Raw genomic sequence first — 12,778 nt, 5'->3', positions numbered from 1 at the left:
TTGGAGAGTGAAGACCTTAGTAAAATATGGGAACCTGAAGGATTGAGTAAAGTTGGTGACGTTCAGCGGTTTAATACAGGACCGACCTTATGGAATCTTTCAGAAATAGTGACCTGCATCTGAGATAACTCCTGCAAGATCAGGGAAGTTTGTGCAGTGTCCACTTGCCAGAAAAAGGTCAGTTCCTTTAAGCTGTTTTATTTCCTTCGTCATGAATCCCTTGGACAGAATCAGCAGTAACGTCACGTCTCCGAAGAAATCCATTTCCAGAGAAGTTTCTCCTAACTGACTGCGTAAATCACCTTCAAATTTACCATTTTAAGAACTGTGTTCGAATTTACCACTTTAAGAACTGTTCCAGAGTTGCCGTATAGCAGTTATCTTCTGGTTAAGTTAGTCGTTTGAATACTTTTTGCTATTGTTGAGCAGAGCTTAATAAATGTTTGTTTGTTTATAAAAGCTGACTTAATTATATATTCATTATTGCTGGTCATGTGACAATAGCAACAGCATGAATGAAGAGATGGGCTCTGTTTCTTGGAGGAGACAATCACAAGATCGAAGTCAAGAGGACAACTAATCCAAGAGATGCTGATGGATTGTCCCAATTACCCTTTGAAAAGAAAATACCTAAAAATGCACAAAAGAGGACACTCCTCTTGACATATTCTCCCTAATGCAAATCAGAAGTCTCCCTATTATGGCAGAGATGATCAAAGGGAAAACAGAAAAGACCCTACACTGTCTCAGATCTACATAGCCACCAAAAATGGCTGGAATGTACAGCAGAATTACAGTTCCCCCATTTTTAGTAGCACTGGGATGAACTTGCCCTTGATGTGGGACTGAGAGTCGTTGTTCCATCCAAACTGAGAGCTAAAGTGTTAGATGAGCTCCATGTCAGTCATCTAAACGTGGTCATAATGAAAGTGTTCACTTGAAGCTTTATCTGGTGGCCTGGGATAGATGAGTAGATCAAGCAACTTGCCATGCACTGTTCTGGATGCCAAAAGAGCAGCACCTCTCCATCCCTGGGAATGGTCTGCATTGCCCTGGCAGAGGATGCATGTGGATTTTGCTAGACCATTCAAGGTCCCAAATTTCTTGGAAATAGTGGGTGCAGCTACAAAGTGGCCAGAAGTGTTCCCAATAGCCTCCCCTACAGCCTTGCACACCATTGATATGTTGAGAAGCTTTTCGAGGACTGGTGTTCCATAACACTTAGTCAGTGCCAATGGGCCACAGTTTGTTGCAGAACGGTTTCAGTCATTTCAGAAAATGAATGGAATAGGACACCTGCGCTGTACCACCCAGCTACAAATAGCTTGGCAAAAAGGTTTGTCCCAAGTCTAAAGAATACACTGCAAGCAAAGTCAGCAGAACACACCAGATACGATTAAATGATTTACAGTTTATAGATATTACTGGAACTGTATAATTAATAGAGAATAAAATATAAAAGGAAAATAAAAGGTGCCACACTTATCAAAGTTCAATCTCTTCGTGCACAAACAGTTGGAGCTCAGGACCCTTCTTCACCCTGCAACCCCTCGGACCACCTCGACGGGCTGCCTGGGACCAACAACGGTGGTCGACCAGACACTCCACACAAGTCTGTCTCCGTCTCCTCTCCTCACCAAATGCCCTCCTCGGGGTCCGACCCCATTAGCGGACTCACAGCACCTGGTCCATCCTCTGTCTCTCTCTCTCTCTCCTGCCTTCTGCCCCCAAAACCCCGTGCATACAATCTCTTAACACCCCACAGGCATAACAACTAAGCCAATTGGTTCATTTGTCCTCTTATCAGTCGATAATCCAAAACGAACTACCAGTGCAAGAACTTTCTCGGCGTTTAACATAACAAAGAAGCATTCCCAAGTATAACATAACAAAGAAGCATTCCCAAGTATAACATAACAAAGAAGCCATTTTAATTAGCCTACACAGTAACATAAAAGACGAAACCCCCTTACACACACTACACTGAATCAGAAGCTTGCCAATTTCCTCCTTGCATATCACAGTGCAGCACACTCCACAACCAACAACTCACCAGCTACGTTGCTCCTGGGTCGTCCCTTGTACTTACGCTTGGATCTCCTCAACCCAATCTCAGAAGGAGTATGCAGGACAAATAGCTGAGACAAATTGAGAGCCCCTCAAACAAGGAGATTCAATGCTTCACTCCTGGACAAGCAGTCCTGGTGACAGACTGCAGAGGTGAGCAAAAGTGGGTGCCTTGTAAGGTTAAGGACAGAACTGGATCACTCTCCTATACAGTTCAGATGGTGTCTGATACCATCTGGAGTTGGCACATCGATCAGTTGAGAAGAGCAGAGTCAATTGGAGAGAAGGAAGGTTTCCAGAGCTGCCAGAAGCACTTCCTGCAGTCCCAGAGTCAACTTCTACAACCAACATGGAGGAGGCCCCAGGACCTGAGATTGTTTCACAGTCACAAGTGTCATCTGCCAATCAGAGTGACCCTCTTGTCAGGAAAGACGTTATCCCACAAGGGTAAGAAATCTTCCACAGCGATTAAATCTTTAGGCCTGAATGGGACAATTTAAATTTACTATGATATGGGTGACTATTTAGTAGTTTTATTATATGGTAGACTGCGAGTGTGTGTGTGTGTGTAGATGACTAGAGAGCAATACATTACATATTTGAGTTGAGATGCTTTCTATATTGATTTAGAATTTATAGCTAAGGAGGAAGGAGTGTAGTATATTTAATATTTCAGTAACATTTGAGTTATATTGTAAATATATTGTTTGATTTGTTTGTTATATTGTGGGTTATATAAGAAATATGGGAATGACATACACATTACACCACCATGTTGTATGTGAATGTCTCACTTCATCCAGCTCCTGTGCTTTTCTTTCAACTAGTTTCTGAAGTTACAAAACATAACACTCATATATTACGGAAATCAAGGAATATAGCCCAGAAAGTGAGGCATTGGTAAAAGATCAATTCTAATTATATTGAATGGTGGGACATGTGGGTCAGGCCAATTGCCAACTCCTGAATCATTTTTTATTTTCTATGTTAAAGCAACAAAATAATTAAACTGGGGAAATATCAGAAATATATCATGAAATAAAGACTGAAGACTAACACCTGGAGAATGGTGTCTAAAATGGGAAAGCTGTCTAATTGATGAGTCATGCCACAGCTTAACTTAGACGTATGTACAGAATTATACCTTACTGACAGAGTGACAGACAGCTTCATACAATCATTAATTGCATTCCACACACAGAACATAAAACCAAAAGATATAGGAGCAGAATTAGGCCATTCAGCCCATGGAGACTGCTCGGTCATTCCATCATGGCTGATTTATTATCCCTCTCAACCCCACTCTCCCGCCTTCTCCCCGAAACCTTTGGTGTCCTGACTAATCAAGAACCTATCCATCTCTGCTTTAAATACTCCCAGAGACTTGGCCTGCCCAGCCACCTGTGACAATGAATTCAACAGATTCATCGCCCTCTGGTTAAAGAAATTCCTCCTTATCTGTGTTCTAAATGGATGTCTCTCTATTCTGAGGCTGTGCCCTCTGGTTCTAGGCTCCCCCACTGTCGGAAATATCCTCTCCACATCCACTCAGAAGGTGAGAGGTCAGAGCAAGAAGATGGGGGAGGGGAGGAAGACATACAAGGCGGTAAGTGATTGATGAAACTGGGAAAGGGGGAGGGGTGCAGTAAAGAGCTAGGAAGTTAATTGGCGAAAGACTAAAGAGCTGGAGAAAGGGGAATCTGACAGGAGAGGACAAAAGGCTATGGAAGGGGAATAGAACCAGAGAGAGGTGATGTGCAGGTAAGCAGAAAAGGTGAGAGAGGGGAATGGGGAATGGTGAAGGGGAGGGCAATTCCTGGAAGCTCGAGAAATCAATGTTCATGCTATCAGGTTGGAGGCTACCCAGATAGAATACCAGGTGTTGCTCCTCCAACCTGAGTGTGGCCTTATCGCAGCAGTGGAGGAAGCCATGGATTGACATGGCTGAATGGGAAGTAGAATTGGAAATGCGTGGTCACCAGGAGATCACGCTTTTTCTGGTAGACAGAGCATAGGTGCTTAGTGAAGCGGCCTCCCAGTCTACATCTGGTCCTCACCTGCAAGGACTGTTTGGGGCCCTGAATGGTAGTGATGGAGGAGGTGTAGGGGCAGGTGTGGCACTTGTCTGCTTGCAAGCATAAGTGCCAGGAGGGAGATCAATGGGGCGGGAAGAATGGACATGAGAGTAGCATAGGGAGTGATCCCTGCGCAAAATGGAAAATGGGGAAGGAGGTAAACGTGCTTGGTGGTGGGATCCTGTTGGAGATGGGGCAAGTTCCGGATGGCTGGATGTGGAGGCTGGTGGGATAGTAGGTGAGGACAAGAGGAACTCTATCCCCAGTGGGGTGGAGGAGGAAATGTCAACTCTTTTCCATAGGTGCTGCCTGGCTTGCTGAGTTCCTCTAACATTTTGTGTATGTTGCTTGGATTTCCAGCATCTGCAGATTTTTTCATGGTAGAGTTAATTGGAAGCACCTTTTTTTCTGGTAGGTCCACATCAGATGTGGAGAGTGTTTAAAGGTCGGAGGTATCTTCCTGTTAGAAGGAAGGACAGGGATGGAATGACAAGAGAACCTTGGATGTCGAGGGAGGTAATGAATTTAGTCAAGAAGAAAAAAGAGAAGTATGTAAAGCTTCCGAAGTTAGGACCAAAGAGAGTACATGAGGGTCATAAAGAAGCCAGAAAATATCTGAAGGGAATTAGCAAAGCCAGGAGGGGCCAGGAAAAGTCTTTGGCAAGTCAAATTAAGGTGAATCCCAAGGCATTCTGTACATACATCAAGAGCAAGAGAATAACTAAGGAGAGGATCGGATCACTCAAGGATAAAGAGGTGAACATGTGCTTGGATGCGGAGGATGAGATTGAAGTCCTTAATGAGTACTTTGCTTCAGTGCTATGGAGGTTATGGAGGACCAGAAGATCAGAGCTGAGTGTATAAATACATTAGGACGTATAGAGGACAGGGAGGAGGAAGTGCTGGGTCTCCTCATTTGTATTAAGGTGCATAAGTCCCCAGGGCCTGATGGGATTTACCCCAAGTTATTGAAGGAGGCAGGAGGCAAGATTGCTGGGGCCTTAACCAGTACCTTCATGTCCTCTCTAAGCAAAGGCAAGGCCCCAGAGGACTGGCAAGCAGCTAAAGTTTACCTCTATTTAAGAAGGTGAACAAGGGAAAATCCTGGGATCAATAAACCCGTGAGTCTCGTGTAGGTCGAAAGGAAATTGCTGGAGAAAATTCTTAGGGATGAGCATTTGGAAATCCATGTCCTAATCTGGGAGAGCCAGCAGCATGTGTCTTACCAACTTGACTGAGTTTTTTGACATGGTAATGAGAGATTGATGAAGGTAGGGCAGCAGATTTTAGTAAGGCACTTGACAAAGTCTCTTAAGGGAGGCTGATTCAGAAGATTAAGATGCATGGGGTCCGCGGCGATTTGGCTGTTCGGATTCAGAACTGGTTTGCGCACAGAAGACAGAAGGTAGCAACCAAAGCAATTTATTTGTGCTAGAGGTCTGTAATTAATGGTGTTCCACAGGGATCTGTGCTGGTTCCTCTGCTGTTTGTGCTGTATAGAAATGAACTAGATGAAAATGTAGATGGGTGGATTAATAAGTTTGCAGATGATACCAAGATTGGTGGAGTTATGGATAGTGTAGAACACTGGCAAAGAAAACAGTGCATTATAGATCAGTTGCCGATATGGGCAGAGAAATGGCAGATGGAGTTTAACCAGATAAATGTGAGGTGTTGCACCTTGGTAGGGCAAATGTAAGGAGACAGTACACTGTTAAGGGCAAGATCCTTAACAGTATTGCTGAGCAGAGAGATCTTGTGATCCAAGTTCATAGCTCCTTGAAAGTGGCTACACAGGTCAATAAGTTGCAATAAGGATGCTGATGGAATGCTTGCTTTTATTAGTCGAAGCATTGAATTCAGAAGTCAAGAGGTTATTTTACAATTTTATAAAACTCTAGTTAGGCCACATCTGGAGTATTGTGCACATTTCTGGTCACCCCACTATAGGAAGGATGTTGAAGCTTTGGAGAGGATACAGAAGAGGTTTGCCAGGATGCTGCAGCAGGTATATTCCAAAAAGGAAGAAATTTTCGAATGGAAAAAGGATGCAACCGTGGTTGACAAGAGAAGTCAAAGCCAAAGTTAAAGCAAAGGAGAGGGCATACAAGGAAGCAAAAATTAGTGGGAAGACAGAGGATTGGGAAGTTTTTAAAACCTTACAAAAGGAAACCAAGAAGGTCATTAAGAGAGAAAAGATTAACTATGAAAGGAAACTAGCAAATAATATCAAAGAGGATACTAAAAGCTTTTTCAAGTATATAACGAGTAAAAGACAGGTGAGAGTAGATATAGGGCCAATAGAAAATGATACTGGAGAAATTGTAATGGGAGATGAGGAGATGGCAGAGGAACTGAACAAGTATTTTGCATCAGTCTTCACTGAGGAAGACAGCAGGATACCGGACACTCAAGGGTGGCAGGGAAGAGAAGTGTGCGCAGTCACAATTACGACAGAGAAAGTACTCAGGAAGCTGAATAGGTTAAAGGTCGATAAATCTCCTGGACCAGATGGAATAGAAACATAGAAACATAGAAAATAGGTGCAGGAGTAGGCCATTCGGCCCTTCGAGCCTGCACCGCCATTTATTATGATCATGGCTGATCATCCAACTCAGAACCCAGCCTTCCCTCCATACCCCCTGACCCCTGTAGCCACAAGGGGCATATCTAACTTCCTTTTAAACATAGCTAATGAACTGGCCTCAACAGTTTGCTGTGGCAGAGAATTCCACAGATTCACCACTCTCTGTGTGAAGAAGTTTTTCCTAACCTCGGTCCTAAAAGGCTTCCCCTCTATCCTCAAACTGTGACCCCTCGTTCTAGACCTCCCCAACATCGGGAACAATCTTCCTGCATCTAGCCTGTCCAATCCCTTTAGGATCTTATACGTTTCAATCAGATCCCCCCTCAATCTTCTAAATTCCAACGAGTACAAGCCCAGTTCATCCAGTCTTTCTTCATATGAAAGACCTGCCATCCCAGGAATCAATCTGGTGAACCTTCTTTGTACTCCCTCTATGGCAAAGATGTCTTTCCTCAGATTAGGGGACCAAAACTGCACCCTCGTGTTCTGAAGGAAGTAGCTGTGGAGATTGCGGAGGCATTAGCGATGATCTTTCAAAAGTCGATAGATTCTGGCATGGTTCCGGAAGACTGGAAGATTGCAAATGTCACTCCGCTATTTAAGAAGGGGGCAAGGAAGCAAAAAGGAAGTTATAGACCTGTTAGCTTGACGTCGGTGGTTGGGAAGTTGTTGGAGTCGATTGTCAAGGATGAGGTTACAGAGTACCTGGAGGCATATGACAAGATAGGCAGAACTCAGCATGGATTCCTTAAAGGAAAATCTTGCCTGACAAACCTATTACAATTTTCTGAGGAAATTACCAGTAGGCTAGACAAGGGAGATGCAGTGGATGTTGTATATTTGGATTTTCAGAAGGCCTTTGACAAGGTGCCACACATGAGGCTACTTAACAAGATAAGAGCCCATGGAATTACAGGAAAATTACATACGTGGATAGCGTGTTGGCTGATTGGCAGGAAACAGAGAGTGGGAATAAAGGGATCCTATTCTGGTTGGCTGCCGGTTACCAGTGGTGTTCCACAGGGATCAGTGTTGGGGCCGCTTCTTTTTACATTGTACATCAACGATCTGGATTATGGAATAGATTGCTTTGTGGCTAAGTTTGCTGACGATACGAAGATAGGTGGAGGGGCTGGTAGTGCTGAGGAAACGGAGAGTCTGCAGAGAGACTTGGATAGATTGGAAGAATGGGCAGAGAAATGGCAAATGAAGTACAATGTTGGAAAGTGTATGGTTATGCACTTCGGCAGAAAAAATAAACAGGCAGACTATTATTTAAATGGGGAAAGAATTCAAATTTCTGAGATGCAACGGGACTTGGGAGTCCTCGTACAGGATTCCCTTAAAGTTAACCTCCAGGTTGAGTCAGTAGTGAAGAAGGCGAATGCAATGTTGGCATTCATTTCTAGAGGAATAGAGTATAGGAGTAGGGATGTGATGTTGAGGCTCTATAAGGCACTGGTGAGACCTCACTTGGAGTACTGTGGGCAGTTTTGGTCTCCTTATTTAAGAAAGGATGTGCTGACGTTGGAGAGGGTACAGAGAAGAGTCACGAGAATGATTCCGGGAATGAGAGGGTTAACATATGAGGAACGTTTGTCCGCTCTAGGACTGTATTCCTTGGAGTTTAGAAGAATGAGGGGAGACCTCATAGAAACATTTCGAATGTTAAAAGGCATGGACAGAGTGGATGTGGCAAAGTTCTTTCCCATGATGGAGGAGTCTAGTACAAGAGGGCATGACTTCAGGATTGAAGGGCACCCTTTCAGAACAGAAATGCGAAGAAATTTTTTTAGTCAGAGGGTGGTGAATCTATGGAATTTGTTGCCACGGGCAGCAGTGGAGGCCAAGTCATTGGGCGTATTTAAGGCAGAGATTGATAGGTATCTGAGTAGCCAGGGCATCAAAGGTTATGTTGAGAAGGCGGGGCAGTGGAACTAAATAGGATAAAATGGATCAGCTCATGATAAAATGGCGGAGCAGACTCGATGGGCTGAGTGGCCTACTTCTGCTCCTTTGTCTTATGGTCTTATGGTCTTATGGTCTTATGGTCTTATGGTCTTATGGTCTTATGGGATGTGAGGGATAAGTTTTTAACCCAGAGAGTGGTGGATGCCTGGAATGTGCTGCCTGTTGATAGGGGCAAATACATTAGAGGTTTTTAAGAGACATTTAGATAGGCATATGGATGTGAGGAAAATGGAGGGATATAGACATTGTGTAGGTCAGAAGGTTTAGTTTTCAGTTTTTTGGGAGTTTTTGATTTACTTTTTAGCTGGTATGGCACAACATAATGGGTTGAAGGGCCCACAATGTACTGTACTGTTCGATGTTCTATGTTCTATTTTAGATCTGCACTCTTTGATCCATCCACTATTAGGAATGATTCCTCTAGTTACCCTTTTTAAACCCAACTTCATTCTGCAAGCTGAGATAAAATTTAAAAAGCTGCAGATACCCAGCAGTGTGAGCAAGCTTTGAAGATAACCTTTCATCAGCTTTCCTGATGTAATATTTTACTTTTGGGTAATCTTGTATATCTCTATCAAAGCTCCTCTCGATCATCTTTGCTTCAAGGAGAAAACTCCAGCTTCTTCTGTCTAATCTCACAGCTAAATTCCTTCATCCCTGGAGCCATTCTAGGATTTCTTTCCCATGTGGCCTCTTGGATCTTTCCTAAGGAAATAGAAACTGACGCTGTCCCTGCATTCGTTATCCTTGCAAGTACATTCCTGGAAATTTATCTGCATTCACATTTTCTACGTATATCTGCGGGTATTAATCGTTTCAGTCTATCCATTGCCATGTCCTTCTAACTGGAAGCTTTATGACCACGGAAAAGCCAACACTTCTGTGTTCTGCAGGAAGATCTCTATCCCATTAAAGTATTGCAATCCCATATTACTCCCTGAACATTTATTGTGCACCATGTGTGGACAGTCACAGAAGTATGGACATGGGGCGGCACAGTAGCGTAGTGGTTAGAGTGATCACTTTACAGCATCAGTGATCACCAGTCAGGGCTCGATTCCCACTGCTGTCTGTAAGGACATTCTCTCGTGATGGCAAGGGGGTTCCTCCGAGTACTCCTGTTTCCTCCCAAATTCCAAAGATGTACAGATTAGGATTAACACATTGTGGGCATCCTACGTTGGTGCTGGAAGCATGACAACACATGCAGGTTGCCCGCAGCATAATCCTTAGATGTAAAACAACATGTCTCTTATGTGTCTCGATGCTTCAATGGCCCAGTTCACAGTGCGGGGAGTGTCGCAAGGCAACATGAAATATTCCTACACCGTCACAGCGTTAGACAGCTCTACGGCGACAGGGTGATGACCATCCTACAGCACCCCCCCCCCAGAGGTCTGCAGGTACGAGACTCTTAAGCAGCTCCTTCTGGAGACTTCCGAACTTTCTGAGTCTGAGTGTACCGGTTGGCTGCTCTCACTGCCCGGATTAGGCGACTCCAAGCCATCGGAGTTGATGGTCCACATGTTGTCCCTCCCTGGCGGACATCAGCCATCTTCATCTTCGGAGAGCTTTTCCAGAGCCAGTTGGCTCTGGCTCGCTCTCCCCTCAGGCCTCTAGCAAGAGAGGCTGTTTTCCATCACCAGGAAGGCCTGTCTGACCATGTGACTGGACGACTTCGCTGCCTCACCTCCACCAGAACATGAGACAATCGCCACGGCTCAACGACAGTCTCCTCCTTTGTTTCTACAACACGAGGTTTGGGCGGAAAGCTAAGAAGTGCTGCCCACCCTGTGGGTTCGAGGGGTCGGGAAACGGATAGGCAGCGCCCGTTAGTTGCGATGGGCGTCGACAGGTCAGGCAGTTCGTTGTTCGTTACAGACTCTGTTTCCGGGCGCCATTTCCTCTGTGACATGGGCACTCAGGTGAGTGTCCTGCCTGTGTCTAAATTGGACATATGAACTGGGGAATATGGACCATCTCTCGAGGCTGTGAATGGCAGCACCATCTGGACTTTTGGTAAGCGTGAGATGGTGTTGTGTTTCAGTGGGCAGAAATTCCGCTGGAATTTTGTGTTGGCGGTGGTGTTTACACCCCTTCTGGGGTCTGACTTCCTCTGCAGCAACAGCCTTCTCATTGGCATCCAGAACCGGGGCCTCGTCAACGCAAAGACTTTCTACTCACTCTCCAGCACCCTCAGCACCACCGGCACTTGAAAGTTGTCCAGCGTCCTTTCGACCTCTGACAACTTCCTCCGCCTACTTGCTGAGTTCCCACACCTGACCAAGTGTACCTTCTCCTCCTCCACGGGGTAGAGCACCACATCCTCACCACTGACCCGGCCATTCCTGCCCACGCCAGGCTCCTCAACCCAGAGAAGCTAGCCTTCGCCGAGGCTGAGTTTGATGCTATGGAGCACCTGGGATCGTCAGGTGGTCCAGCTGTCCGTGGACCCCCTCTCCACATCGTGCGAAAACCGGGGAGGCAGGTAGTGTCCATGCGGTGATTACTGCCACCTCAATGATGCCACAACCCCTGACCAGTACCCAGTCCTGCACAGCCAGGATTTCTCAGCTTGCCCGGCAGGAAAATTAATTTCTCGAAGGTGGACCTCATTATCACTAGACCCTGTCTATGAGTGACATTCCTAAAACTGCTGTTAGTACAGGGTCTGGTTTGCCTGAGTTCCTTTGAATGCCACCCGGGCTGCAGAATGCAGCCCAGACCTTTCAGCACCGCATGGACAGTGTTCTCAGGGATTTGCTATTCCTTTTTGTTTACCTAGATGACATTTTGGTAGCCAGCTCTTCTAGGGACAAACATCTCTTACATATGAGAACACTTTTCAAACGCCTTAGTCAGCACGGTCTTATCGTCAACCCAGCAAAGTGCCAGTTTGGACTGTCCATGGTCAATTTCCTCAGACACCGCAGTTCCCCTGTCGGCTAAAGTCAAGGCCTTTAAGAGCTTCCCTTGGCCAGTCTCCGTTAAGGCCCTGCAGAAGTTTTTGGGCATGGTGAACTTTTATCACCGTTTTGACCCCAAAGCTACGAGTCCCTTCAGGGCAAAGCGGTCAAGCACATCGTGGACTGGACGGAGGAAAGGTCGAAGGCATTCTCAGACACTAAGCAAGCATTGCCTAATGCAACACTGCATGTGCATCCCCTCCTAGACGCGCCGATCACTCTCACCACAGATGCATCAGACTGTGTGGTCAGTGCGCTGCATGAGCAGTTGGTCAACGACGTTTGGCAGCCTCTCACCTTTTTTAGTCATCAGCTTCGCCCCTGTGAGCACAAATACTGCACATTTTGACCATGAGCTTCTCGGCCTGTATATGGCAGTGTGGCATTTTCATTTCCTCCTAGAGAGCTGTCCATTTACAGCTTTTGTGAATCATAAACTCCTAACATTCACCATGGCTAAAGTCTCTGAACCTTGGTCTGCTCAACAGCGGCACCATTTTTCTTTTATTTCAGAGTTCACCATGGACATCCAGCATGACATGGGTCATGTTAGGCCTAAGGCAGACCTCCGGTCCCCTTCTGCGGAACTCCCAACATCCACGGTCCCATAGTCCACTTCGCAGCAGCAGTTGCTTTTATGGACAGCGTCGAATCTTTTACGACAGCATCGAATCTTTTACGGACAGCGTCGAATCTTTCGCTCCAGTGCCCCTGTCGCACCATGACCTGCCACGGTTGGACCGGTTGCCGGGTCTGCGGAAGGTGAAATATCTGTTTGTGTGTCATGATGGACATCGTGGTCCCCTGCGACCACCTTCTGACGGCCCGTTCTGCGTGTTGGAAGCGGGGGATACGTTTTTACGCTGGACTTTGGAGGTATCCCGGACAGCGTTTCTGTGGATCGTCTCAAGCTGCCCATTTGGACGTGGACTCTCCAGTGGAAGTGGCACAGCCCCTGTGGAGGGACCGGCCTCCCCCCTCCAGACCTCCTGACATTGGCTGTTCTTCCTCCCCGGCACCTGCCCATGAAGGCACGAGTAGATTCAGCTGAGTTTTGCGGCCCCTGCTGACTGGACTTTGTCTGCTAGGGTGAACTCTGGGGAGGTTGAGGG

At 45.9% G+C, this 12,778-nt stretch overlaps 1 protein-coding gene across 1 annotated transcript in view; it reads right to left on the bottom strand.

Moving 5' to 3' along the window:
* The window catches only part of LOC134345980 (nascent polypeptide-associated complex subunit alpha, muscle-specific form-like), a 138,692-nt gene extending 126,977 nt beyond the window's left edge, over positions 1–11,715 (bottom strand). Inside the window, exon 1 of the mRNA XM_063047322.1 lies at positions 11,531–11,715. Within this exon, the coding sequence (XP_062903392.1) occupies positions 11,531–11,715 (185 nt within the window). The remainder of the gene's footprint in view (positions 1–11,530) is intronic.
* Positions 11,716–12,778: the final 1,063 nt, after the last annotated feature.

This window comes from Mobula hypostoma, chromosome 4, assembly GCF_963921235.1.
Source record: "Mobula hypostoma chromosome 4, sMobHyp1.1, whole genome shotgun sequence".
Lineage (NCBI taxonomy): Eukaryota > Metazoa > Chordata > Chondrichthyes > Myliobatiformes > Myliobatidae > Mobula > Mobula hypostoma.
Note: the sequence above shows the minus strand (reverse complement) of the source record. Positions and strands in the feature narration are given on the sequence as shown.